At 39.4% G+C, this 27,799-nt stretch overlaps 3 protein-coding genes across 5 annotated transcripts; all 3 read right to left on the bottom strand.

Annotated features, from left to right (window-relative positions):
• Positions 1-2,757: 2,757 nt before the first annotated feature.
• On the bottom strand, positions 2,758-6,175 carry LOC109627210 (sialic acid synthase-like). Its single transcript, XM_020083650.2, has 6 exons — positions 5,897-6,175; positions 4,892-5,107; positions 4,717-4,816; positions 4,072-4,226; positions 3,507-3,773; positions 2,758-3,361 (listed from the first exon to the last, which is right to left on the bottom strand). Exons 1-6 carry the CDS (start codon positions 6,026-6,028, stop codon positions 3,152-3,154), a joined length of 1,080 nt encoding a protein of 359 aa, XP_019939209.2. The 5' UTR covers positions 6,029-6,175; the 3' UTR covers positions 2,758-3,151.
• Positions 6,176-6,253: 78 nt separating this feature from the next.
• LOC109627438 (sialic acid synthase-like) lies at positions 6,254-15,508 on the bottom strand. Its single transcript, XM_020083961.2, has 6 exons — positions 15,271-15,508; positions 14,944-15,159; positions 14,477-14,576; positions 13,695-13,849; positions 8,963-9,229; positions 6,254-7,502 (listed from the first exon to the last, which is right to left on the bottom strand). The coding sequence occupies exons 1-6, from the start codon at positions 15,400-15,402 to the stop codon at positions 7,317-7,319; spliced, it is 1,056 nt and encodes a 351-aa protein (XP_019939520.1). The 5' UTR covers positions 15,403-15,508; the 3' UTR covers positions 6,254-7,316.
• Positions 15,509-17,946: 2,438 nt separating this feature from the next.
• clta (clathrin, light chain A) lies at positions 17,947-27,562 on the bottom strand. 3 transcript variants are annotated; one of them, XM_020084269.2, is made up of 7 exons: positions 26,997-27,562; positions 26,282-26,310; positions 25,009-25,126; positions 24,652-24,763; positions 23,180-23,233; positions 20,583-20,618; positions 17,947-19,096 (listed from the first exon to the last, which is right to left on the bottom strand). In XM_020084269.2, the coding sequence occupies exons 1-7, from the start codon at positions 27,172-27,174 to the stop codon at positions 18,925-18,927; spliced, it is 699 nt and encodes a 232-aa protein (XP_019939828.1). In that variant the 5' UTR covers positions 27,175-27,562; the 3' UTR covers positions 17,947-18,924. The 3 variants fall into 3 exon arrangements, with proteins under 3 accessions (XP_019939828.1, XP_019939829.1, XP_019939830.1); XM_020084270.2 differs by lacking the exon at positions 20,583-20,618; XM_020084271.2 differs by lacking the exons at positions 20,583-20,618; positions 23,180-23,233.
• Positions 27,563-27,799: the final 237 nt, after the last annotated feature.

Raw genomic sequence — 27,799 nt, 5'->3', positions numbered from 1 at the left:
GTTTCAGGTGAACTTCACAATAATCTTATAGAATTAAACATCAGTACGATCTGACAGGGAGTACTTTTTGGAGTACTTTCCATGGTGCATTAAAATATTTTTGAATGAATCATTCTTCATCATCTTTTCACTCATCTTTATTATTCTACATTGCATCAAGGTGAGGTTAGCAAAGTGACCGGTGGTCCAGATGATGAAAAGTGAAAGAGATCGATCAGTGTTCCTTTGTGAAGCTGGGATCAGCAGCAGCTTACTGGCTAAAGCTCCTGCCTGAAATAGCTGTTAAGTTATAGGCTACATGATTTAGAGAGAGACCCTTTATCTATGAGCAGGGAGACAGCCCAGGTTATCGCTGGAAACTACCTCGTCTCAGGGACACTGACCCTTCATTGAGCTTGGGCCCCTGTCTTTACTGTTGCTATGCCAACCAATCATAACCCAGATTAACATATGAAGAAGTGGGGGTCGAAGTAAAAACTTGATTTAGGAATACGCACTGGAAAATAACAAGGGTAAATCTTGAACTTGGTAATTTGACATCTTGGAAATGTAAAATTATACAAAATCAGCTACTGAGTCTGAATTTCATCAGGCCCATTTCAAGACATCTGAACAGACTAAGTTTGATTGACCTCCTGACGTGGAAGGAGTTAGGTCTTGGTTCTGTCTACACACAAAAAACACACACTCTTTTATGTCTTCTTTTTTAATTATTCTTTAAATCTATTCTATTGATTTTATTTTTGTAACATTTTCTGTCATTAAATTTGTATGTGTGTGTATATTGATAATATTAATCTGCATTCACTGTACATATTCTCTCACATAATATATTTACTCTTTATATATTAGTTTAATTCCATTTATATTTTTCTATATTTATTTTAATTTTCTACTTATTACTGCTGATGTCTTTTTGCTGCTGTAATATTACAAGTCCCCATTGCGGGACTAATAAAGAACTTCTTATTATCTTATTATTATTGTCATTGTTTTTACCTGTGCTCTGCTGTAGGCTTGATTTCCCCTGATGGGACAATACAGAACTGAAGTGAACTGAACTGAAGATGTGAGAGAAGTGATTTACAATGGCAGCAAAAATAAAACATTTTGATGCTTAAATCAAAAACCAATATAGAGCCAGAGAAGTTTACAACAAGCAGCCAAAACATAGCTGACATGATGCAACCACATGCAGAGAACTGTCCACCTAAATTCTTTCTTAGGCCCTTAGTCTAATTCAAAGTTTTCAAACTTCTGCAGTTTTAAGTCAAAGACTGAAAGAAATGTAGTTTCACAGCAGGTCTGATGGCCGATGGGGCTGCAGTTGTAACGTTCCTCTTTGTTTGCACATCTCCACTGTCACACTGTTCATTTTAGGGTTTATTTTTAAATTGTTTAAGTTAGAAACATAGAATATAATTCTGTGGATCCCACTGTAAAAACCATTCATTAACCTTTTATATAATATTTCAATTTATTATTATAAATAGTTCAATATTACACTGTGGTGAGGATCAGTAGGTGAGTTGAGAGGCAAAAGGAGGACGGTGGCTCATTAGCTCTGCGTAACCCCCTCCTCTTTCCGTCAGCCCATTCAGCCATGACACCAGAGGCCTAAAACTCGTGTCAGACAGACAACTTTACATAATCTGAGTAAAATCCTCTGAATCTCAAATACTGAGTAGGATTACTTCCACCACAGTGACCTTTGCATGTTAGAAAAAAGGGATATGCTGTTGTTTCTTGTATATATATGCTGTTTTTTATCTGATGATATATATTCTATCTCACTGAGATGACTACAAACATGATTTCCCTGCCTTTAACACTGGAACAGAAAGGGTTAACACCATGTTAACACTCTTGAGTAAATCCAGCCTGTCATAGTAAAGACAACAGATAAACAGCTTCATCTAGTGGTTCAAACACAACATTACTCCAAACAAGTGACAGGTTTACGGTTGAGCTTTTCTCAACATCGCAAAATATAAACTTGTTTGCAGGGAACTGGAACACAGTCGGCCACCATTGTCCTGACTTTATAACAAAAACCCTTCCTGTTTTTATTTGAGCCAGCTTTTTTTAAATGGGGAGGAGAAAATATTGCCCCTCAAAAATAAGGGATTCTTAAATCTAAATGAAGGCTCTGATAATGATCCTCTCTTTGTTCGATGCACTCACTGCTCTCTGAAAAGAGAGACAATTATTCATAAAGTTTTTATATAATTTATATTAAATAAATGTTATTAAATTTATGAAAGTTTTTAGAAATCGTTGGATATCACATGTCACTTTTCAAACCTGAGCTCATGTGACACCAGCTTGAAAAATCCCATGTCAGAATATAACAAAATGTATTATTGTTTATTCACCGAAGCAAACATTCAGGATATTGAAAATGAGCTGCAAGGTGCAACAAACTCCACGTTTTGTTTGTATTCTTTGTTTTGATCTTGGTCAACTGTTTCATTGACACACAGGTATCAGAGAAGTTAAAAAAAAAAGTATAACTGTCAATGCAGGTGGTATTTGGCAGCATCACTGCCTGTGTGCATCTCTTCATATCCTCACTGATAATCTGATCCATCAAAGCCAAAGCGTTCAAGATCTTAAATGATGCATACTTACTGAGAGAAAGTCCACACACTACTGTCCATAACAAAAGTTGTTGTAAATAAAGGATTTAATGGAGGATACTGTGTAATAATATGCTCTATTTGTGTTTAACAACGATCAAACACCAGAGCAAAGAGGTTTTGGCAATGTTGGTATTTTATTTGCAGGCTTCATCTTTTCAGAACATTGTAGATTTCTCAACAGAGTCTAAACAGACTTCTGGTGAATGTTAACATCCTTCATTCTTAATTTATGGGTTGGGGACATTCATGGTAAAAGAAAGGAAGGTTGATGACATGTATTATATTAAGGCAGTTTTTAGAAAATAAAGAAATGTATTGACTACAATTACTTGTCCAATTAGAGCACATAACCTGTTGCTCTGTGTCCATCCAGAAATGAAATGTCTGCTGTCCTCAGCAGCACCAAACAAATTCAACTTCAGCTCTGTCGAAATTATCCCCAGAAGAAATTTCAATTTCAATTTCCTCTCAATTTTAGTTTTTAACTATTCCAAACCTCTCTTCCATCCTCAGCACTTTGCCCTTTTGCCATAGTTGTCTACCACCCCCGGCACAACGCTCTCGTCCTCCTTCACGTCCTCCATCACTGTTTTGCCAACCAGCTGGTAGATGTCCTCAGCTGCGACGCCCATGGGCTCGGCCACCTTTACTGTCAGCATGTCCAGAGTTAGTGTGGTTCCACTGGGGATCTTCACTTTGGCCACCACTGACTTACCCAACTAGTGGAAAAAGAAAGAGCAGAGGGACATTCACAGTGTTTTCTCACTATTTTTCTTTCCAAAACAGTGAAGCAGAGTCTCTTCAGGACATTAAAAACATTATTTCTGACTTTTGTGTGCATTAGACGAAGAGATGATCTGTAACCTTATCGTGACATGGCTTCTCGCAGGGTAACATCTGCTTAAGGCCACTGCCCAGCGCTCTCTCCACAAGCCGGATGGAGCGGACCAGCTCGGTGAGCTCAGAGGGCTCGAGTGATGCTGCGTGGTCGCTTCCTTTCCACGACTTGTCCAAGGTCACGTGACGCTCGATGACCTTTGCCCCAAGCGCTACGGCCGCCACTGAAATATAAATCCCAGACTCGTGGCCAGAATAACCGATGGGAATGTCAGGAAATTCCTTCTGGTATTCCTGTGGTGAGTTTGACAAGTAAAGCTCTTATTAAAGACTAGTTCAATACTTGTCACAATGCTCATGATCATGTAGTGGTGACTGTTTGTGAACATAAATGGTTATTAGCCAGTAAAAGCTGAATAAAGATTTCACTAAAATATGAATATATTTTATATTCGAGGATGGATTTGAATTCTTAAAATATGAGTATGGTTTTCGCTTGTTTAACAGAAACCACTTCTCTGCGCCCCAACTGAGGGGGAGTCAACTTGTCAACATTTTTATATGAGAGTAAAATCCTATAAGCTCCATTTACAGTGATCACTCTGAGGTTGACGTCCTCAGCCTCCAGAGGGTAGGCGCTGGTGCACTGCAGGATGGCAAAGTTCTGGTTGTGCTCTTTCACCGTCTTGTAGACCCGACGCATCGTCTCCATGGACTGCATCCCGCTGGACACCACCATGGGACGTCCTGACACAGACAGAAAGATGATAATAAAAATAATAATAATACATTTTATTTCAAAGGCGCCTTTCTGTCACTCAAGGACACCGTACATAGTTAAAAGCAAACAAGTGAAACATTAAAAAGAAAAACATTAAAAGAGAGTCATTAAAAGTATACATCATTAAAACCGGTTAAAATTTCACAGTGGCATGAGGTTGGTTTAGAAGGAGAAGGCAACAGATGGGTTTTTAGTGATGACTTTAATTGTGAGAGAGAGTTAATGTTTCGAATGACGGGTGGTAGAGAATTCCAGAGCTGGAGAGCAGGCTACGCAGAGCTAAGATGATATGTTGCCACATCTTTTTTTGTTCTCAGAGTAACAGCAGTTCATAAAATAATTTCAAGAGCAGACCAACACTGCGGCCCAATAATAAAAGTTATTGTTTTAATCATAACAATAATTTTACCACTTGTTATATATATATATAATTGAGTTACAACCATTTACACTCACCCTTCTTGGCAGTCTTCTCCAGATAGGGGAAGTTGTTGGTGTCTCCTGATCCCACTTTGAAGAAAGGCACATTGAGCTCATGGAGAAACTCCACTGCCATCTACAAGACAGACACATTTTTGCTCAAACTCCAACTTAAACATGATCGAACATTTAACATCTGTATCTTTCTTACCTCGTCCATGCCCGAGGCCGTGAAGTAGATCCCCACTTCCTCTGCATATTTCTGCAGCTCCCTGTACTGCTCATGGCTGAATTCCAGGTGGCGCTTGTGCTCACCGTAAGTCTTCCCCCAGGATTGTTTGGAGGTGTAGGGGCGCTCCAAGGCTCGCTTGTTAAACTTGTGCTCTAATTCGCTCTTCTGAAATTTGGCACAGTCAGCTCCACAGTCCTGTGAAGGTGGAAGTCACTGTAATTAAAAAGTAAAACTATTTGCAGCCCCCAGGCTAATGAATAGTTTCCTGTCCCACATATTTTACATCTGACTTAATGTCCAATCTTTTTAATCATCTAATCACCCTTTTAATTTAGCCTGATTCTGTCTCATTGCTCTGTTTATATCTGCTGTTATTTATTGTTTATACTTTCATTTTATCCTTATGTATTGTATTTTTTGATTATTTTGATTACATGATTAGTATAAGCATTAAAATAACACTCTTATCTTGTCCCCACGAGTGCTGCCAATTTATAAATATCTTTTTAGCAAATGTCCTGGGAAATTGTGGATAAATCAGATACCTGCATATTGAGAACATAATCAAATTAATTTCTGAAATGCTGTGTTATTATGTACATCTAAAGTTTAAGTTTGTCAGCACTGTTCTCCACACACCAGCACCCAGACCCACCTGTGCGTGTCATGTGCTAGATAGTAATGTACACATCAGACTCCATTCACAAATCTGGCACTTTGACAACATCCGTGTTCAAAGTCCTTCAGAGCCACTTGGACAGAGCGCAGTTATAACTGGTTCTAGTTCAAAGATGGGTAAAGACAAAGCAGCAGTGTTCATTCATACTTGATTCACATCAATGGTGCAGAAGAAAGAAGGCTGGGCAAGCAAGATGTTTAACTGGTCGATTTTGAGTGGACGTCAGGTCCTGACATGTTTGAGATAAAACCAGATGAACCTAAAACACAGTCCGAGACAGTTTTGTTTGCATGTGGTTTCATTACCTTTGACATTTTGATCATTTTCTTGGCAATCTCAATGTCTCCCTGGTGATTCTGTCCGATCTCAGCGATGATGAAACACGGGTGGTTTCCTCCGATCATTCTGTCCGGACACAGCTCGAACTTTAAAGGCATTTTGTTTCAGAAATTGCACGATCGACCAGTAAAAATGATAATTTAACAGAAGACAGGACCAACGCAGACAGTGACGAGCCGAGTCAGGAAGTGTAAATGTGCCGTTCAACCCGGATGGGACGACTTCCGCTTCGTCAGACTACGTAATAACCGGTTTGCTCTTAAAAAATAAAAGTCTAAATCTGGGACGATGTAACTGCAAAAATAAATACAACAATAAGAACATTGATCTTATTTGCTTTATTTTTTATATGCAAGATTTTTCTTATCAATTACATTTGCTTTTTATTTGCAACATTCATTTTTGTTTTCAAGACATTTATGTTTCCAATATTTATATTTTTAATTTGCAACACCATTTTATTTGCAATATTTGTTTTTATTTGCAATATGCATCTTTATTCCCAAGACCATTTCTATTTGCAATGCGTATTTTTATTTGCAGAAGCATTTCTATTTGCAAGATATATTTTTATTAGCAGAATCATTTTTATTTGCAAGAGCTATCTTTTTTTGCAGTATTTATTTTATCTGCAGGAACATTTTTATTTTCAATATGTATTTTTATTTGCAAGATTAACAGTAGAAGCAGAAGAACTGATTACTATTGAAGGATCACATCCATCTATGGAAACTAAGTTAAGTTGCAAGAAAATCCCAACACCATTAATCTTTAATATCCTCCACAAACACAGTATAGATATATATAGCCACTGCATATGATTAAAGTGAAGCCTTTATACTCTCATTCTATATATAACCTCACCTCATGTTTTTTTTAAGATGTACAGCTGCGGGCAGGGACAGATCATTGAATGTACAGATGATGTTCACACCACATATGAGAAATACTGACATGGTGGATTTCTCAATTCTTGACAGTGCTGGTGGAGAAAATATTTGAACTTCGGTTAAATAGTAGTACACCCTTTAATTACTGTCTGCTTTAATTACTGTCTGCTTGTTTACACATCTCACAGTCACACCCTCTTTGGTTCAGCTATCACCATCATGTGGTAACTTTAATATCCGATCTGTTCACCCTCTGTGTTTTTTTTACTTTTCTCTAGCTGGCCTTCTCTCTCTCTCTATCCAACCTCTTGTCTTTCTCCTTCACTCAGACATGATCCTCCCTTTGTCTGTCTCTCTTCTTTCCTCTGAATCTCTCAATTGACTGTATCTCTTCCTATAGACACACAACACGTCTTCTCATCCACCTTGCTCTATCTTTCTGTTTCTCTTTTTGTCTGTCTGCCTCTTTCTCCCTCAACCAGATCCTGTGGATCCCTTACTCTATCATGTTCGCCAAGATGCTGTCGTCCTCCTTCACGTCCACGTTGAGCTTCTTGCCCACCAGCTGCTCCATGGTCTCAGGGGAGATGCCCTTTGGCTCGGCGACCTTCACCATAAACATGTCCAGGCTCAGTGCGGTGCCTTTGCAGATGGCCACCTTGGCCACCAAAGACTTACCCAACTGGAATCAAACAAAGCCATTGAAAGATTAACAAAAATGGTTAGAAAACCAAACAATATTAAGCCATGTAAACTGCAGTGGAGAAGGTTGATGTGTGCCCATTTCATCATTTGTTTTAATCAAGCTGACATTTAAAACAATGAGGTTTAAAAGACAGAGAAATTTAATTAATTTACATTAAAATTAGATGAATTGAATTCAAATGTATTAAGAAGCAACATTAGGGTACTTCTGCATACATTTTCATTACAACACTATAACACTTCTGTGTTACTTTTGTGCGTGTGTGTCTTTCCTGAACTAATGCTGTGGTTGTGCACATGGAGCCAAGATTGCATGTCCTAACAAATGTGTTTGCATGTGAGCCGTGCAGTTAGTGATGTGTCATACTTTTGTTGGGAGATGACAGTTTGCAACGACCGTTTCTCTACCATCTGATAACGATAGAAATATCGCCTAGCAGTAGTGTGACTCTGCCAACCAGTCAATTGGCAGTTTGGTCTCTGTCCAGACCAAAGACTCTATGATAATATATGTAGCGAGGACTTTGAGGGAATTTAATTAAACTTCTAAATATGTCTATTCTGTCATAATGAGCATATCAATTTATGAGTTAGGACAAAATGTGCTTTGCCAAATTCTAATCACTTTTGTAACAAATTTGAAGAAAAATGAGCATGATATGATCCTAAAGATGCTTATATTGATGATGATAATAGTATTGATAGATTAGTTTTCCAATCACCCCTAATAAACAGCAGTTGTCATATTCTTTCTTCAAGCATCAATTCTCTTCATGTATGTTTAATTCAGTGTATAACAGGATACTATTAAAATCAAAATCCATCCAATGTTGGCTTAAGTCTCAGCGGTAATGACAGATATTTGTCTTACAGTTGTATGTTACTTTTCACAATACTTTATCACTACAATAGAAAATAATGTGTGAGAAGAAAATGCTATTTCTTCAAAATTAAATACCGGTAGTTATATTGAAGTCAGGTTAAAAAATAAAGAAAGAAAGAATAGCAAAAGTCAGTGCAGCACAGCTAGAGAGATCAACGTCCTAAAACCATAGATCCTAATCTGTCAACTTTCACTAAGCACATGTCATTAAAACCCCAAGCTGCTTTTTGTAATGCAGTTTTTTTTAGAAGTCCTAGTTGAGATAACCCTGATGATATTATGTGGGTTATTTTCTCGCACAATTGCTGTTTGCAATAAAGTATCACATGGTAGTTTTATCACAGAACAATACAATCATCCTTATTATATTTACCTCCACCAAAGAGGTTTTATCTACAACCCTGTCTGTCTGTTTGATGGTTGGTTGGTTTGATTGTAAACAGGAGGCAGAGTGGCCCTTAGTTCTAGTTGGTGTAATTTTTTATACTCTAGCAACGTAAAAGAGGGTGAACACTAGAAATAAAACTGCTGACACAAACTCAAGTCACACCAACCTTATCGTGGCAGGTCTTCTCACAGGGTAACATTTGCTTGGTGGGTGACCCCATCCCCATCTCCACCAGTCGAATGGCTCGGATCAGCTCTGTCAGCTCTGAGGGGTCCAGGGACGCCTGGTGGTCATTTCCCTTCAAGCTCTTATCCAGGGTCACGTGGCGCTCCACGACCTTTGCTCCCATCGCGACTGAGGCCAAAGTGATGTAGATCCCCTGCTCATGTCCTGAATATCCAATGGGAACATCTGGAAATTCCCTCTGGTATTCCTTCAGGGAAAGAGAAAGTCTGTCAAAATGTGTGTTGTGTGTAAAAGTTGTTATATAGTATGTTATATTTTTTATGTGTATGTGCTTAGCAACAATGTTACTGTTGTATATCTGTAAAGAGGTTTTTATTCATGAACTGAGTGAATAAATTATTTGCAAGACAGGAGGTAGAAAGTTACCTTGGACGTTTGCCTAAGATAAAAAAAATAAGGCATTCCCTCTTGGTGTCTCACACTATAATTATCCACTGATGAAAAGTAAACCAACACCCATACACACACACACACACACACACACACACACACGCACACACACACACACACACACACACACACACACACACACACACACACACACACACACCATGTCAAAGATCACTTTTGGGGACTTTCCATGGACATATTCATTTGTTGGAGACACTAATCCTAACACATAATTGCTTCTCCCTAAACTAACTTTAACCATGGACCCCAATAATCAGCTTTTCAAATTAGGGACACACCTCTGATCCCTAATTTGACAAGCGGTCCCCAATCGACTATTTTATACATTGTGAAATCTGTCCCCAAAGGTAGCCTATGACAGGGATATACACAAACACACCACACACACGCACGCACGCACACACACACACACGTTTGTACTTCTATCTCAGTGAGGACATTCATTGGAATAATGCATTCACTAAACCCTTACCCTAACCCGGACCATCCAAACTAAAGGCCTAACCCTAAGCTTTAACCTTACCTAACTTTTATTCTAACCCTAAAACCAAGTCTTAACCCCCAAACAGTCCATTAAACGGGTGTCACAAAGTGAGGACCGATCAAAATGTCCTCTTTTTCCCAAAAAGGCTAAAACTGGTCCCCACAAAGACAGCTGAACAAGAACACACACACAGACACACACACACACACACACACACAAACACATTGTCGACATGATTTCCCAACATACAAATATACTCTTCCTCCTCCACAGTTTGCTGAGACTGTCTGATGAAGGAGGGAGGGAGACAGCAGTTTCCAGTCTAACTGGTCTTCATGGGAACTCCCCAAACTGAAGTGGAATAAAACAAACAATATTATCATGCCGATGTATGAGCAACTTAAATGTGTTCTTAGCCACACCGTACTCCTGAAAGCAGAGTCTGCAAGGCTTTGTCGAACAGTTGGAGTTGCACAGTGCTGTGGTATCACATGATGTTCAGACACTGGAATAGGAAGAAACTGTTCATCTTGTTTGTAGTATATAAGATTTGTTTCTGCCTAGAGTAAGTCATTGACTATTGACGTAAACAAAATAACATCACTGATTTCACAATGCTGCGTTCAAAACTCAAATGTGCTTTCTCACTGACTGGGTAAAACTTATGACTGAAACTGATTCCTATGCATTCTCAATAGCTAGAATGATGAATGCACAAGGGAAATTTAAATTTAAAAAGTCTGAGCTCACTTCTTCCTCTATTTTAGGGACTAACTGCAATAAAAGATTGTGTGGAAATTTCTGTTAGATAGTATTACAGCTGGAATTATTAAAAATACTGTTATCCATGCTTTTGTGAACCATGAGATGTGTGTTTTGAGATTAATGTTTGGAAAATTAATTAATGATGTAAACTGACTATGAAGAAAAGTGAATAAACGTAAATGACAAAAAAAAGTAGGCTACAGTAAACAAGCTTTGAGTAAAGGTGCTGACTGACCCCACGGCTGGTTGTAGTCTAACTCTCTGGATGTAAACTGTGGGTATAATCCTTCTATTGGGCACGCTCCGCTATGAGAAACAATATCATTCAGGCTAGCAACCTACATACACATCGACAAGTATTTGGATTATGCAATCACACAATCATCATGCGTTTGTCTGTTGGTAATTACTTAATCGGAACACGTCAGCTTTCAGCCCCACCTAAAGGCCATTTTTTTTAAAGTGTGAACACTTTTATTTTCTGACATGGTTGAGTGACACATCTCAGGTCCTACTTTGCTTTGAACACATTGAAACCTGCTTTCTCTCATGACTGCAACCATTTCAATGACAGCCCCACCTAAGATAATTATTAAAGACAAAGCAGGGGTGCTGCCAAACCGTTGACTTGTACTGACAACGCTGTGGAGATACATACATACCTTTCGTCAGATTTCAACCACTTCAGGGAACCATCCAACATCTTGTCGAAAGGATGGTCTTCACCTGAACAGTAAACATCAACCCAGCAATGACCTTAGCAGCTACAGTTTCAAGACTGCAGACACACAAGTCTTCAATAGGTATAGCAAGTGTATAGCAAATGATAGATAGATGAGGAGGGGAAGAAAATCCATCCAAAGGAAGACGTGTTGGTTAAACCGTAGAACCTGTGGTATTTTTGCCTAGTTCTGTCCTGCTGTATCTGCTGTCTCCAGTCAGTTATACAGATGACATGAGGTTATACCTTTCAATGAAACCCTCAAATTTTTTTAAAGCTATTCATGCTACATCATTGCTTATTTGATCTCAATCTGAGCTGAGCACCACTCTGCTAATATCAGCTACTGTTTGTTCACCTTATCCTGAGCATTGTGGTTCAAAGAACCTGGGTTCAATAAACTTTATTCAATACTTGGAGCAAAAACTGCGCAGAAGTCATTCACCGATAACTATCATATTGTCAGCAAGTGGAAAGCTGGACAGAAGAGCAACCTTCTGCTATGTTTTTAAAACTCAAAGTTCAAGGAGCATGGCCAATTCACAAAGTGACAGGCCAGGTAAGTAAAGTGAGCAGGGTGCAAAGCTCAGTTTAATGTGCGCAGCTGATGAATGTGGGTTATACGTTTTAACATGTTTGTCTTCAGCTATGGTCCAGTCAATGGCAAAAGTGGACAAATGCTCAGTGCCCTGGAGCCAATGTGGGCCCTTGGCCTCAAGATTTATTTCTAGACTATCTTCACCTCGGTTAAGGACGTTATGTTTTTATCTGGATTTGTTTGTTTGTCTGTCTGTTAGTCAGCAGGATTACGCACAAAACAGTCGAGGAAGTATCACAAAACTAGGTGGAAGGATGTGGTACGGGTCAGAGAAGAACCCTTTTAATTTTCAGAGGATCCAGGAATTCATGGATCTTGATGAAAAAAACTCAAGCTAATATTTAGTGTATGCAATTTGGCGCAGATCCAAATAAAACATGGATCTCGTGAATTAAGTTGTGGTTTAATTAGAGGGCTGAGGTATGTGCTCCCTGAGTGCTATTCTTTATGCATTTTAGTTTTTAGACTTTTGGTGTAAATGTGACTGAAAATCTTGAATGATTATGAAGGTGCTTTATAAATGTAATCATGTGAAGTTCTAACATATGTGTGCTGAGACTGAATCTAATGCTTCATGTCTTGTTAAAACGTCAATATAATAAATATAATGTGGTGCATAAGTGATATATGTGTGGTTGTAGGTCGCTCTAGGCCACACATAGTGTGCATGTACCATTTGCATGTGTGGGTAGAGGTCTGTGGCGAGTTTGCGTTCAGGGCATGCAGTCATGTTAATTTGTCAATAAATGACATTTGTGGGGACCCAGCCTGCTCTATGAATACTACAGTTGTCGTCCTGGCCTCCATAAAGAAGGTTTTGGTATGCTTGACATGGAATCCGCAGTATGCAATTGCAAACTCACCCCCATCTGTGTCATATACAAAGCTTCATTCAGCGCAGACTTACTGTAGAACCATCAAATATCTAAATGGCTCCTCAATCCTGCATCAGCACTTTACAAACGCAAAGCAAGCACTACAACTTAATTTGATTGTATTTTGTATTCTATTGTATTTTTAACCCCCGGGCATCCTACTCTTATTAAACTAGTTTTTACTGCATTTAATTTTATTCTGTATTTATTGTGTATTTTACATCAACAGATGTATGTTATGTTGTTATGAGGAGGGGCTTGTGTGTTTTGTTTCTTTTCTTGTTATGTGTTATGCTGTGATTGTCGTGGGGCACACAGAGGCAAATTCCAAACAACGAGTTGTTGTGTGGCAAGATAGAGGCTGTGCAGCTCTCTCTACGCAAAACCCACTCAGACAGGGCCTCAAATGAAGACATTGATATAAAATGACCCTAAAGTGACGGGAGAATTGAACCGCGAATCTCAGATTAGACCATCACATATTATTCATCTCTGGAACATGGTGAGGATTACCAAGGGTCATTGCATTCTGCAAAACATACTACTAAGACATTTGTGTGATACAAATCTATACTGTATCTATTCACACACATTGCATGATTTTAGTTTCTCCATTCAGACATGACTGGAGTTGAATCAGTGAAAACAAAGTCAAGTGCAGAATATCTGAACCTGTTCAACACTGGTCGGGGCTGTCGGCTGCAGCAGTACGTGTACATGTACAACAGAACGGTTCAGAGAGTTTACATGTGTGAAGGATGATTGAGTGGGAGGAGACACTGGTTCTATTAATCTTACCGGGATCACACTGAGGTTGACGTCTTTAGGGTCCAGAGGGTAGCAGCTGGTGCACTGCAGAAGGGAGAAGTTTGTGTTATGCTCCTTCAATGTCTTGTAGACGCAACGAATAATCTCCATGGACTGCATCCCACTGGACACCACCATGGGACGTCCTGACACAGACAGACAGGGAGATATTGTGTTTGTTATGGGATGCACCACCCTTGACATATTTACAGAGGGAACTAGTTTATAACTTTGTGTTGTTCAGCCATGCATAGTCATATTTGGTTCATTTATTCTTTAACATCATGAGTCAGTTTAAGTAGTGGATGCTGTCAAATATTCAGAACACAAGAAGGAGGTATGGGCAAATCATTTCCTGGTATTAATAGTCTCTGCTTCACTTCATCTAGACAGCCTCAGTTGACACATACAGGTAAGGAATTTGGTGATTCATCATTCCATTTGAAGTAACTATACACACCTTGATGCTTGAGCTAAGGACACATAACCTCTGCAGGTGAGCAAAGGCCAACATTTAGTTCTCTCAGATTTTAGCCTCTGAAATTGAGCCCATGGCAGATTTCAATGGTGAATTGCACCTGAGACCGCACCCATTAATGAAGGTGTGGTCAAAAACTTGTTTTCTGTTGAAATCCTACTGTAAAACAAACAGGTGAAATCTATTTACCTCTCAGCTTAGTCTGCAGACACATGAAACATGCAACGATTAAATTGCAACACAAACTTTTATCCGTTTTTTTTTTGTTTTCTTCTGAAATTGTGCAGCGTCTTACCTTTTTTGGCAGTTTTCACCAGAAAGGGGATGTTGTTTGTATCCAAGGAAGCAACTTTGAAGAAAGGCACATTGAGCTCATGCAGGAACTCCATAGACATCTATGGACACCAGTGTACAGTAATTAGGACACAAATTCACTGTCAATACACCTTTCCCCTCCGTGTCAAATAATTCAATGTAAAGTAAGTTACTCATCATTTATAAGCAGGCAGAACAAAAAGTAAAGATTCATGTTCATATGAAAGGACAGAGTCTCCTGATACAAGACATAAACAAATAGAGAGACACAAAAGCCTATATGTAATAATACAGTAGCACAGAGATAAAATAATATATGAAAATAATTTATATAAAACATATATGTCAAGATATATCTTTGTCTTAATGTCATGAACAGTCAGTGTCTTGAGAGTAAGTGGAGGTTAAACTTAATCTGTCAGTAACCTGGATTATTATGATTATTACCTCATCCGTGGCAGAGGCTGAGAAGAAGATGCCAATTTCTTCTGCATACTTCTGCAGCTCCCTGAACTGTTTGTCGCTGAACTCCAAGTGATGCTTGTGTTCCCCGTAGGTTTTTCCCCAGGAGTGCTTTGAGTCATAGATGCGGTCCAAGGCTTTCTTGTTGAATTTCTGATTCAAATTACATTTCTGGAATTTAGCACAGTCGGCACCACAATCCTGAAACGACACAAGACAATGAGGCAGGGGAGATGAGAGGATGCTGGATTCATTTTGACAGCACAAAGCAATATTGTTTGCATTGTAAATTCAGTTTCATCACTAATTTACCTTCACCATCTTGATCATTTTCTTTGCAATCTCAATGTCTCCCTGGTGGTTTTGTCCGATCTCAGCTATGAAGAAGCAGGGATGGGAGCCCCCGATCATCCTGCCGGGACACAGCTCAAACTGCAGAGGCATTCTGGAGGTTTACGCAGGGGAAGTGATGACCTGTGTTCTAATAAACTGGATTTCAGCACTCAAGATTCAGAACTCGGACTCAGACACGGAGTAACAAGTGAACCAAAGATTTCCCTCTGCCTTTTATAGGTAAGCCAGAGAAATCCCGCCTCCATGTGGAATACATTTTCATATGAAGTTTTTAGGTATACACACCTGACCATGTCTCCCTCCCTCTCTCTCTCTCTCACTCACTCACTCACTCACTCTCTCTCTCTCTGACACACACACACACACACACACACACACACACACAGTGTTCATACACAGCAGAAAAGGCAGTGCAGATATTGAATAGAAAATCTGCATTATACTGACAAACAGTATTCAGCAATTTGTGTTTTTATTTATGTTGATGTTAAAAACACTATCTATCTATCTATCTATCTATCTATCTGTCTATCTATCTATCTATCTATCTGTCTGTCTATCTATCTATCTGTCTATCTATCTATCTATCTATCTATCTATCTATCTATCTATCTATCTGTCTGTCTATCTATCTATCTGTCTATCTATCTATCTATCTATCTATCTATCTATCTATCTATCTATCTATCTATCTATCCTTAAGTCATCAGCAGCCACACCCATTCTCAGTATGAAGTTAGGACTTTACATGCCTGGGTTTGAATATCATTTTTTGTGTCAAATCATGAATCTAATTAATCTGAAAATCTAAATTGCTTCCAACATTTTGCCAGCAGAGGTAACTTTAATAGAGCAGAGATGTGGGCTCCGTCTTCATCCTCTCATTGACTCCATGAACTTTTCCATTAGCTCAGGTGTATTATCAAACCTGATAATCCTGATAAACCATATAAACTGACAATGGCCGTCCCATCTTTACTTCCTGGATTTGCATACAAGGCAAGAGAGGGTGGCGTGTGAAACTAAACAAAAGCTGCTTTTGTTATTAGCCCTTTTCACCTTCAGCTGTTATTATGAAGCCACGTGAGAGCACCTGAGCCAGTGGTCAGGTATATATCATATAAAGAGCTGAACTCTGACTTTAAACATTCTTTGGTGTGGTTGGCAGGTGTGTGTGTGTGATGGCATGAATGCAATCCACCATGTTGGCATACCATCAGTAGTTATACCAGTTTGTACCAGTGAGGAATAGATGACCTAATCTTGGGGCACGTCAAGGTAAAGTGAGATACTTTTAGCTCTGACATCGAGAAGTGATTTGTGCAAAAGCTTCAATCATCACTGGAGTCATTTAAGCAGTCAGTTGATGTGTTTAACCACAGGGAGGCAGCAAAACATGCTGCTTGTTCAACATTGATATTTATCTGTCTACACATCAGGCTCACACGAAGAAACCTCATCATCTCTCTGGACTCATGGTTCTGCCCATGTGCTGAAAATTAAGTCCAATTATGACTTTTGAATCTTTTAGCTGTTTCAATAATACACATAGAAACCCATAGAAAGGGTCTATCTGTATATGCAATAGTACATTAGTAGAAACCATAGGTGTGAATGTGAGTTTGAAAGGTTGTTTCTGTAGGTTGGCCTTGTGATACACACTGACAAGTTATCCGGGGCGTAGCCCGGTGTCAGCTGGAACTGGCCCCAGTCCCCCTGCGACCCTCAAAGGATAAGTCTGACAGATAATGAATAGAAGCTAAATTTATATTTAAATTTGAATATTAATTACTTTGGAATCAATCTATTCAGGTTTTCAATTTATATATTCAAGTTAGATTATACAAATTCCTGAAATAATTTAAATCGAGCAATTTAAAGACAAAGTAATTCTCCCATGACACATATTTCCGCCCATATATTGAAGCCTATATAATGTTGTATTCTACTTAATGTAAAAAAGTAGTTTTGGAGTCCAAACTACAAACTAACCCATAAAGCCCTGAAGGTCAAGAGCTATGAGCTACCCAGCACCAGGTAGCAATAACAGCTACAATAACATTTATATTGAGTATTATTTTAGTTTTTCTATTTTGTTAACTCAAATTAAATGTGTACTTCTCTACAGAAGCTCTGTCTCCGTGTGGACACAAACAGAATCAGATTTAATGATCAAACTCACACTCATCTCTCCAGGACCTGCATGCAGGCACCACAATACTTTCAGTTGACTCGGTGCACCACAGTAATAACTACAATAGCACATTGTGTAGAGCACGTATATGCAACCAGGCTCAACAGTTTCTTTAAATTCAGTCAAGCTGCACCAAGTTTCACACACTCAGTCACAGATAACAGTCTCCTTAATATGCCCAATTTTTTTCTATCAAGATTAATGAATTATTTCCTTGGAAATCAGTGAAATGTTAAAAAAACATATACAATGCACCAATCCCCTAACCCCAACAGGTTCTGTGATGTTTGAATTTCCCTCCGGGGATTAATAAAGTATTTCTGATGGCCAATAACACATCCATCAGCCACGTTCCACCCACAATAATCAGACAGGGATGAAAACATAAACTCCTTGGCGGATGTGATAAATATCGAGCTAAAGAACGACAGGACAATAACTTTCATTCAACTTTTACTGATATTGAAATCAAAAGGACAATGAACACACATGGTCAAGCAACAGCTGGCTGATATTTTTAGTTCTCTTTAAAACCACAACTGTCTAATTTCAATGACATAAACGTTTTATATTCTGTATATATATTGCCTTCTGTATATGTACAAAGGTACACACATAGAGTACATACACACACCGTCAAGGTTTAAACGCACATACAAACAGCTCACATATACTGTAATGACTGCACTTTGTTCAGTTCCTGACTGGGGGGGGGGCTTTTCAAAAGGAAATGCATAGATTGGAAAATTTAACACAACATATGCCACAAGCAGGCTCTAAACACACACAGGTCAAAGAACTGGAGTTTTGTTTTAGTTTGGTCCTTAAACAAAAAAAAAACAAAGAAAATTCTGAGGATACTTTTTGTAAGGATAGGAGAACATGATGTGATGGAGGGCAAATTAAATCCATTTAACAACAACCAACCCTCACAGGTCCAAAGATTGACAGGATCACGATGAGTACAGCATCATGGGAATGATATTGTTTGGGGGCCATGAGAAGCAGGCTGTAGTGTCGCTGTCGGCCCAAACAAACATCAACCCTTCCCTTTTAGTGTCCCAACTCACCAGCCTTTCACAAGCGTTACACAAGACTACACAGAACTGGTCTGGTTATTCCTAACATACATCTAACTGGTCTTTATCTCTTTAAACAACAAGAAAGAGGAATTACGAGGTGTTGACTTGTCTGCAGGAGGTTCTCAAACCTTTCAGGGGGGCAGAACATGGTGAGCTGGTGCTTTGAGGCTAATCTCTACAGCCCTGCCAGGAGGAGATAGATGGGGATGGAACCACTGGCTCTGTCCTTCAATGGGGGGGGGCTGTGTATGGTGGGACGTCGGTAGTTAGGTTGGTAGGTGTGTGTGTGGTGATGAGAGGATGATATGGAATGATGCCCTGAGCAGCCTCAATGGCCTAGCGGACAAGTGGAGACTGCTTCAGGGAGATGAGGACGGAGCGCATGCGGGACACGTCTTTGGCCTGCTTGCTGGACTTGGGGTTGAAGTCGCAGAGCCGAGCCACCCGCTCCCACTCTGTGCCTGGGTTGTTCTCATCCAGATCTGAAATCATGGCCTCCTCGGCCGCCCTACATGTGACAGGGAAGACAAGAACGGAAAGGACAAGGAGTAGAGAACAGTCAGTGTGGGAAGAGGCGAGTTAAACCTAAGGCATACGTACAGTCCTGAGAAAATCCTCTGCTGACTGCCAACAAACACAAGCTCTCATGCGGGGGGGGGGCAGACTCTGGCATCGCTGACTGATTGGATCAAATAAAGCTCAAATTTCTCTCTGAAGAAGACTCGAAAAATACTTTAATGTTGTAACAACAATAAATGAACTCAGGCCATTTGAGTCTGTTTTATATTGGTTCTCAGCTTGGTGTTGGTTCAGCAGAGTCGACCTCAGGACAGGACAGTCCAATCATCGCACAGAGACACACACACATCTATCTTAATGCTCACAAGGAGAAACAGGCAACAACAGATTCATCACCGGTGACATGCCCCCAACTTTGCTTACACATTACAGTCACCTGGAATTAACTCTCCACAACTTTAGGGGGCCATACATGTAAAACACTGATGAGAAAACAAACTGAAGCTAAAATAATCATATTAAAAATAATCATAAGGTGTGAAAAGCATTTTTGGTTGGTTAAAATCACAGTTCTTAGTAGAACTGAGGGAGGGGAGTTTGCCCACACCTGCCCAGCTGTTGCATATTTACACTGTTCACTTTCTTCAACAAGACACAAGTAATGAGATGTGAAGATCATCTGTATACTCGTCCTTCATAGAAAAAAGGAACAATAATGACAAGTTCTGCTTTTTTTCTTTTTTAACCAAGCCCAAAAGAACTGGAAGCACTACTGGGCTGTCGCCATGCATTTAGCTGCGGCTGAAAAGCAGGCGCGAATGTGTTTATTTAGATTTTGTGTGCCATCGTCATGGATGTCAATTTGTGTCATTTTGGTGATATTGAAGAGTTATCAAAACCATGAATCAAACCAAAAGAAAAGCGACATTTACACTACAGGACTGACATTATTCAAAATGAAAACACAAAACTGATTCAACAAAGAACAAAAATACAAAACTTTTAAACTAAACATTGATCAGTGCCACCACCACAATTCACTTTAGGATGCAAGCCACAGGTTGTGGCTATGAAAATTAAAACCCTCATCACACCAAACCCACAAAGCATTTAGTCAAAATTCCACTGCCAGATTTTATTTCTAGTTGCAAGGATCCCTCCACCCCCGCCCAATTTAAGCACAGACTCAGCTCTAACTACAACACAGTACACAAAGCAAAATGGGGGATGAGAAGCCAATGAACATTCACCATCACAACCAACTACAAATACACAAGGGACCAGAAGGACCACAACATCACAGAAGGGACATTCTACCATTTAACTAGGCAGTGGATCCAACTGTCAGGCTCGTAAACTAGAATATCTGAGCAAGGTACAAATATCTAACACACACACAAAGAACTGTATCTACCCCCCTTTCAAAAAATATATTGAGTATTCGGAGGTTCTGGGGTTTTATATTTTTACTTAACTGGTCTAGGCGGTAGCAAGGATGGTTAATGTGTGTGCTTTAAGGTGCATAGGAAAAGAAAACAGGGAGAAACAGTTTCACAAGTCAGAATTTAGAAAAGAGAGATAGAGAGGGGAGGGGACGAAATGAAAGACAACAAAAATGAGCCAAATGCAGATGGTGAACGCAAACATGCAAAAGCAGCAGTTTATATAAAACGTATATATGTTCAAAGTGTTCTACAGAAAGAATAGTGTGCAGCCTTTGGTTTTGGTGAGTGAGTCCCATGTTATATTTCTGTCAACAAGGACATTAGGCTCTCATTTATGAAACGCTGTCGACTTTTTTCTAAGTCAAAAACGAGCACTGCATAATCATAAATTAATCTACATGCAGTTTTTCTTTTTTTTATAAATCGCTCATTAACACAATTTATTTCAATACTGTTTTTGACAATTATGACCAGCTCCGACTTCTTTGAGGGATATCCCAGGCATTGATCAGACACTGTATCTAGATCTATTCATTCTCTTGTCACCTTTTCTTACTTAAATCACAACCTTTGTGTGGGAAGCTGTATTCACATCTTTGGAGCCAACATGTTCTTGCTCGATATATAAATATCATAAATAAGTTCCCCGCAGTCCTCGTCACAGACACAAACCAACAGGACGTAGAAGGAAGAAGGTTTGATTCAGCGTCTTTCTACACCTTCACTGAGGCTAAAAAGCACATTGTTCAATAGTATTGGGGAAAATCTCACATTTGAGCTGCATAGGCTGCATTGAGGAGTACACATTATGAAATATAGATATTAGTAACATTGTAAGATACCTCTTTCCCTAATCAACAGACAAGAGTAAATTACCCAGGAGCAGACATATTAGTACTGATGTTACCTATACTGTGGGTAAGTGACAGCAACAACAGCTCATTGATCCAATAAGTGATGGGGAAGTAATACCATGACTGAATATTATGATTTTACAAGCTCATATTCTCACCAAGCATGATGCCTTTCAGCTGTACATTAATAAAAATTTGCTACTTTGAAAACGAGAAAAGAAATGTGTACACCATAATGCAGACTAATACATGTTCCTGGAAGACTTGATAACATAACCAAAGGCTGCACAGCTCAGGCTACTGGACAGCTAGCTTTGGCAAATCAGTGTATGATCCTGTCGGACAGCAGTAGCTACAGAGCAGCTTACCATCTAATAAAGCGTGAACACAGTTCAGTTTGAAGCAGTTGTGTATTCATGACATGACCAGTGGTGCCTCCAATGAAAGTTTGCTGTACGATTAATTTTAGCAGCACAGTGAGTTTTAGAGCTTACTGTGTCACAAGTCAAGATTCTTCAAAAGGTCAAGTAAGACCCAATTAAGGACCAAAATCATGGACACAAATATGGAAACCTGTGTTTCCTAAAAGGTGATTAGGGCCCCTAACTTTACTTAACTAATAATAAATTTAATTATCCGAAAATGCAAAATAAATTGAGATTATAAATCCTGCAAAGAGCTCAAGTAAAAGGCCAAATAAGCTTAGTGAAGTAAATGAAAATAAAAAAAGCTTTAATTTGAGAGGATAGATGACAACAAATAACACCTCATCTCTTGTAAGTTAGTTTGATGAACTTTTTGATGGGAATTTCATGAGTTCAAAAAGTAATACAACTTTAAACACTGGATTTAAAAAATGTCTTCTTTTTTGTTTGCATGTCGATTTATTTCCTTTCCATACAATTTCATATTAATTGTTGCTTCTTCCGAATTGCTGTTAATTCTCCATAAGTGATTATTTCCATTGGTTTGTAATATGCACTTGATTTTTCTTGCATAGATGTGTCCTATAGATTGTTAAAAGGGAAAAAAATAACTTCAGTATGTTAAGTTTGATACTATTCTGTTCTGCACAGAGAATGTGGGAAGTCGAAGTATTTAGGAAGCTTGACTTGTAGCGTTTCAGGGAAAGGAACCATAATTAAGATTTATCAAGTCGACTGTGTAGCAGAGAGATTGTATCGTGTGTTCTAACACACTAATTCAAACACCACGTCCACATATGAACACACAATTGCTTCAAATAAATCTATTGGCATGCTACTCCTGAATATATTACGTAGATTAATTTGTTTAAAATCACAAGTAGAAAAGCCATAAAGTAGAAACAAAACACTTTCTCTGAAACGTCATACAGTTAATGTAAGCAAGTGAGAATAGTGGGAAACTCAAGAAATGTATCTGCAAAATGTAGAATAGGTTGATGGGTAAGGCAGAGTGATGACAGAATTCAATAGGTTTCAGTGGATCGTGAGTGTGTAGTAGCATGTAGACATTCTCCTGACAGGCATCCAGTCACAAATGGCATGCTGACATGTGTGGAGTAAATTACTGCAATTTATATTTACTAAAAAAACAATAATGAAGAGCTGGATGAGATACAATTATAAATCCAGGTAAGAACATATGAAAACTAAAAATGGAACTAAAACATGGCAACACAGCAACTAATGACTATGATTTCAATGATGAGAAGCTGGGAGGGGATGATGATGGTGAAAACAAAACAAAAAGAAATAAATAAAGAGGAGGATGTTAGTTGGAGCAACATACACATAACCAATGAGCTCAGAGAAGGGCTGCTTGTAGAAGTCTTCATCCAGCACCCTGGACAAACATCCGCCCAAACGACAGAGCAGCAAGAAGGCAGGAGAGAAGAGAGACAGTGGTAAAAGGGAGAATAGGATGGAAAGACAAGCATTATAGGTTACGACATAATAATACGCTCAGGCATATAATCAAAGGCCAGGGTCTCTGGATGGATTCATTGCAGCATCAGGGTGGGCTCGAAGGATCAGGGAGGATCTGATTTAAAATCTATAATTATACAGTAGTGGTGATTCACAAAACATCAGCTCCTCACATGTATAAGTAATTATTTATGTGCATGAAAGAATTCAAAACAGTAACAATTTTAACTCTTCCCCTCTGAATGTATTCCTCAATTATTAATGAATTGTTATGACCTGTGTTGTTGAAAGTACAGGTAATGAATCCATAACACCAAAATTTGTGATAATCACAGTTTTTATTGTCCGGGAACTAATTTGCTAATTTGTGATTTATTTAATTTTAACTGAATACTTTTGTGGATATATTTTGACTAAAATATAATTGTAATACATGCATTTGATTTCTGGTAAATTAGTTGGAAATAATATGTCTCCTATTATTATTAACAATAAAATATGATTAGTTCAGAAAACAAGAAACTGTTTAAAATAATTGTAGGTTGCAGCACCAATTCAGTAGAATGATTGTATTTGTAGAATTCTTTGGCATTTGTATGAGAAGTTATTGAAGTTGAAACCATCCATAATGTAATGTTATAGAGCAGAAATAGTTTACCAACAACAAAGAAACAGGGTTGCCACATGAGTAGGAAGTCATCGCTGCTGATGCTGCATTATTAATAAGGCAGCAGGGATACATTACAGTGAAGCAGAAACTGACTTAGCTGCCACTTCAACTCATAAAAACAATGAGTTACCTGGAGGCCGGTGGAGGAGACGAATACACCAGCCAACATTTAGTCCTTTAGTAGTAATACATGTTGACAACAATTAGAGACCTCAACATGAAATCCTACACTATGACTGTTAATATAATGTTTTTGGCTCATCGACTGTTGCTTCTTAGAAAAAACCCTGAAGAAAAAAAACTTTCAAGTGATTGGTCACAAATAGGGTTTGGGCTGATGATGGATAGGTGCATTAATGTGCTAGAACAATAGCACACCGTCCTATCTGCAAACTCAGGCAAAGGTGGATGCATTTATTTTTCCGAGAGAGCCTACACAAAGACAAACCCTGGTGTTCAATTAGAAGCTCACACACTGCTAAACCCAAATCTTCTGCTATTATTAAGAACCACTGATTACTTTTAGAAAATATTCACATATTTTCAAAATTGTGAGCTGTTCAAAACCGCTATATCATCATCTTGAATTTTCTAACAGTAATGTTAACCTGCCCTCAGTTCCATTAATCTTCTGTCCTTTTCCTATCCGTCTATGGCGCCAGTACCTGTTGTTGGTTTTGGTTTTCTCCAGCTGCTCGTTCTGCCTGGCATGCCACTCCTCCAGCTCCACTTTGGCCTTGTCTTTCCACTCCGACTCCTGCTTGCGAGAGTTGTCGTCTGGGGAGGGGGATGAGCGAGGAGAGGGACAATAAAGAAGTGAAGAGCAGATGTGAGGGTAAAGACAACAGGCAGCAATAACAGGGCAGGAGCCAAGGGAGGAAAAATAGAGCTTACAAGAGAAAGAGTATAGACTATAGATCTATATTGAATCTCCACAATATTGGGCCACAATATTACACTAACCGCTTCATGTTTCAGAGAGCAGGTTCAGCCCTGTTCTCCTCACTCTGGTCTGTGCTTACCTAGCAGCTCCAGCCTCTCGCTTTGCTCCTCCCTCCACTTTCTTAGGCTTTCAGGTTCTGCCTGCAGCCGGTCTGCATTGGAAATTGCTGCATAAGCATCTGATGGGCCATTGCTTTCCTGAGAAACAATGAAAGGGATGATAGGAATCCATTTTCTTAACGATATCACATATTTAAGAAACAGTACCTTGTTCTGAATTATTCAATAATTCACCCTTCAAACTCTCAACTAAAAGAGAGAAGTCATTTTGACACATGGACTGTGGTCAGTTTCTTGTCTTAACTCCAATATGCACAGTTTGTATGCTTGTTTGCTGTATAATGAACCAAATCTTAGTCACTTGGGAGTTTTATCAGCTTAGTTTCTTTCACAGAAAAACATCATGACAGTGCAAAAGCAATGTTGCAATGACAGCACAGGAAAAGGATGTTGGAGCAAATCTAACAACCACATATTCAAGTATTTAGAGTGATACTAAAATCACACTGCCACAGTACTAAAAGTATTTCCCAAACCTCTACATAAGTACTCAACACATTCTTTATACATTATATATTTTAGTTTAACTTTGACCTGACATAGAACTTGATGTAGTTGTGCTTGCTTGCATTTTTTTCCAGTGCTATAAATCTATGGGTTTTACTGATGTTTTAGATATAATAACTTTCAGATCAGATCTGTCTCAACTGTTGGCTCACTAAAAACCTGTCCAATCACTTCCCTGCTTCACCCTGTAGAAGTCAAAGTTAATGTTTAGCCTGTGCTTGTAATTGTTTGATTAGACGACAGATATTTGTTTTATTTCAACTTCCAGGTAAGAGAGGCAGGTTTCTCTCAATTTGTTAGGTGAGTGATAGACAAAAACAGGAGTGGGAATCGATATTTACTCTTGACCGTCACCTCACGTTTCCCCAAAAGTATTCACATTTTGTTCTGAACGTGTCAAAGTAAGGATCCTGCTTATTAGCATCTTTTTCTTGGACAATAGTTGCTTGCTACTACAGTGTTATAATAACCGATAAAGATGAGATTGTCAGGATTCAGTAGAGACAAAAACACACAGCTCCGGAGAGACTGCAAGAAAAGGCCATATTATTTTAGAAGTCAAAATATCTGTATACATATATAACTAACACATGAAAGATGTGTGTGCGTGATGAGCACAGATGGGCTGCTGTCAGAGTGTTCCCTAATCACAAACATACAGGATACAGAACTTGACATTTATCAGCAAACTTATTGAGAACAGAAACAAAGTAAGGACAGTTTTACCCCATGTAGATCTCCATTGATGGCACCATCTGAAAAGAACACATGGGAAATTGAAGTGAGAAATCAAGCAGACAAATGAAAAAACACAAACATGGAAAGAAAAGGAAAACATTATGATGACTAGACCTCGGCTTACTGCCCCCGAGTCTTGCTGAATCCTCACATTTTTAACACACACGTATTTCGTAATATGATGTGTCAGCACATCTGACACAACGCAGCTGCAGCCTTCAGGAAACGAGGCAGTCGTGGCCAAAGGTGATTAAGCTCCAGTTTCCTCATGAGACCGAGGTTAGACCCACAGTCTATGGGTGAGAGCCAGCTACACGTAGCGCTGTCAGAGAGGAGCTGTGATGAATGACACGACCGACGCACAGCTTCATTCATTTCACAGACGAGAGCTGAAGCTGGGATAATCACGTAAACCCACCAATGAACAAGTCAGAGTTTCCCCTTCACGTGTTTGTGTTTCTTTGACATTTTACATGACGTGTACACTGGCTAATCTTAACGCTAGCTTCTCCCACCTAGCTAAATTGCTAGCTCAGCTAACGCTAACAAGCTAGCCAAAAGACTCGAGTGTCCGTTCAGGACCAAATGAACATTTAAAGTGAAGTTATTGTTTAGTGGCGAGCACAGCCCCTCAGTTTAAAGCTAGGCTAACTAACCCCGCTGTGTTACCGCTGTGGAGAAGCTAACTGTCTCCGTCACCCACCAATAGACTCTCCCAGCGACGAGGGGACATCTCCGCTGTCCAGGATACTGAAGCCTTCGTCGTTTTCGATCCCGGCGATCTCGCTCTCCTGCTGGGCCAAGAAGGCGGCGGCGGGGTCCTCCTCCGAACCGACACCGTTACCGGCGGCGGGGGCGTTAAGCATGTCGAAATCATCCATGTTGAGCGAGGATAGACGCGAGACACGGGGAGCGGCAGGTGGAAGCAGCGGACCGACAGAGATTAGCTCAACGGGAAGGACGAGGGGAAAACACACAGCTAAGAGCTAGCGAAGCGGAAACGGGTGAGCGACCAATCACAAACCAGGATGGGTGAGTGATAGCGGAAGCCACCAATCGCACAGCAGCTGCTTCAAAATTGGACCAATCAAATTTTTGAACCCTTCTGCATACGGGTCCCGTGACGCGCTGCGTGATGTTAGACTTGTGAGAGAAATCCGCATTCTGCAAATAGGCGAGATTCACTGCTACGTGGTTATTGTGATCACTGTCAGAGCTTTGTTTTATTTCTGGTCTCAAAGGTTCTGTGATCAAATAAACTTAAACTATGCTGTCATCTGAATGTGTGCTTGGTATGCATACTTGCTACAGGTATGGATTTCCCCTCGTAGAAAAATGACATAATGTGTCACTTGGGGTTGTTGTGTCGGTCTAAAGTGTCATTCATGTTACAGTTGTGTTGTTGTGGTGGTAGAGGCTGTAGCAGGCTCTCTTGAGTGTGTTTTTCAGTCTCTGCCTTTACAAACCTTTCAGGACCCGAAGCCAAGATTATGGTTAATTATTAAC

This window comes from Paralichthys olivaceus, chromosome 8 (genome assembly GCF_024713975.1).
Source record: "Paralichthys olivaceus isolate ysfri-2021 chromosome 8, ASM2471397v2, whole genome shotgun sequence".
NCBI classification, from domain to species: domain Eukaryota; kingdom Metazoa; phylum Chordata; class Actinopteri; order Pleuronectiformes; family Paralichthyidae; genus Paralichthys; species Paralichthys olivaceus.
The sequence above is the reverse complement of the archived record's forward strand: the minus strand, read 5'-3'. Positions and strand labels throughout refer to the sequence as shown.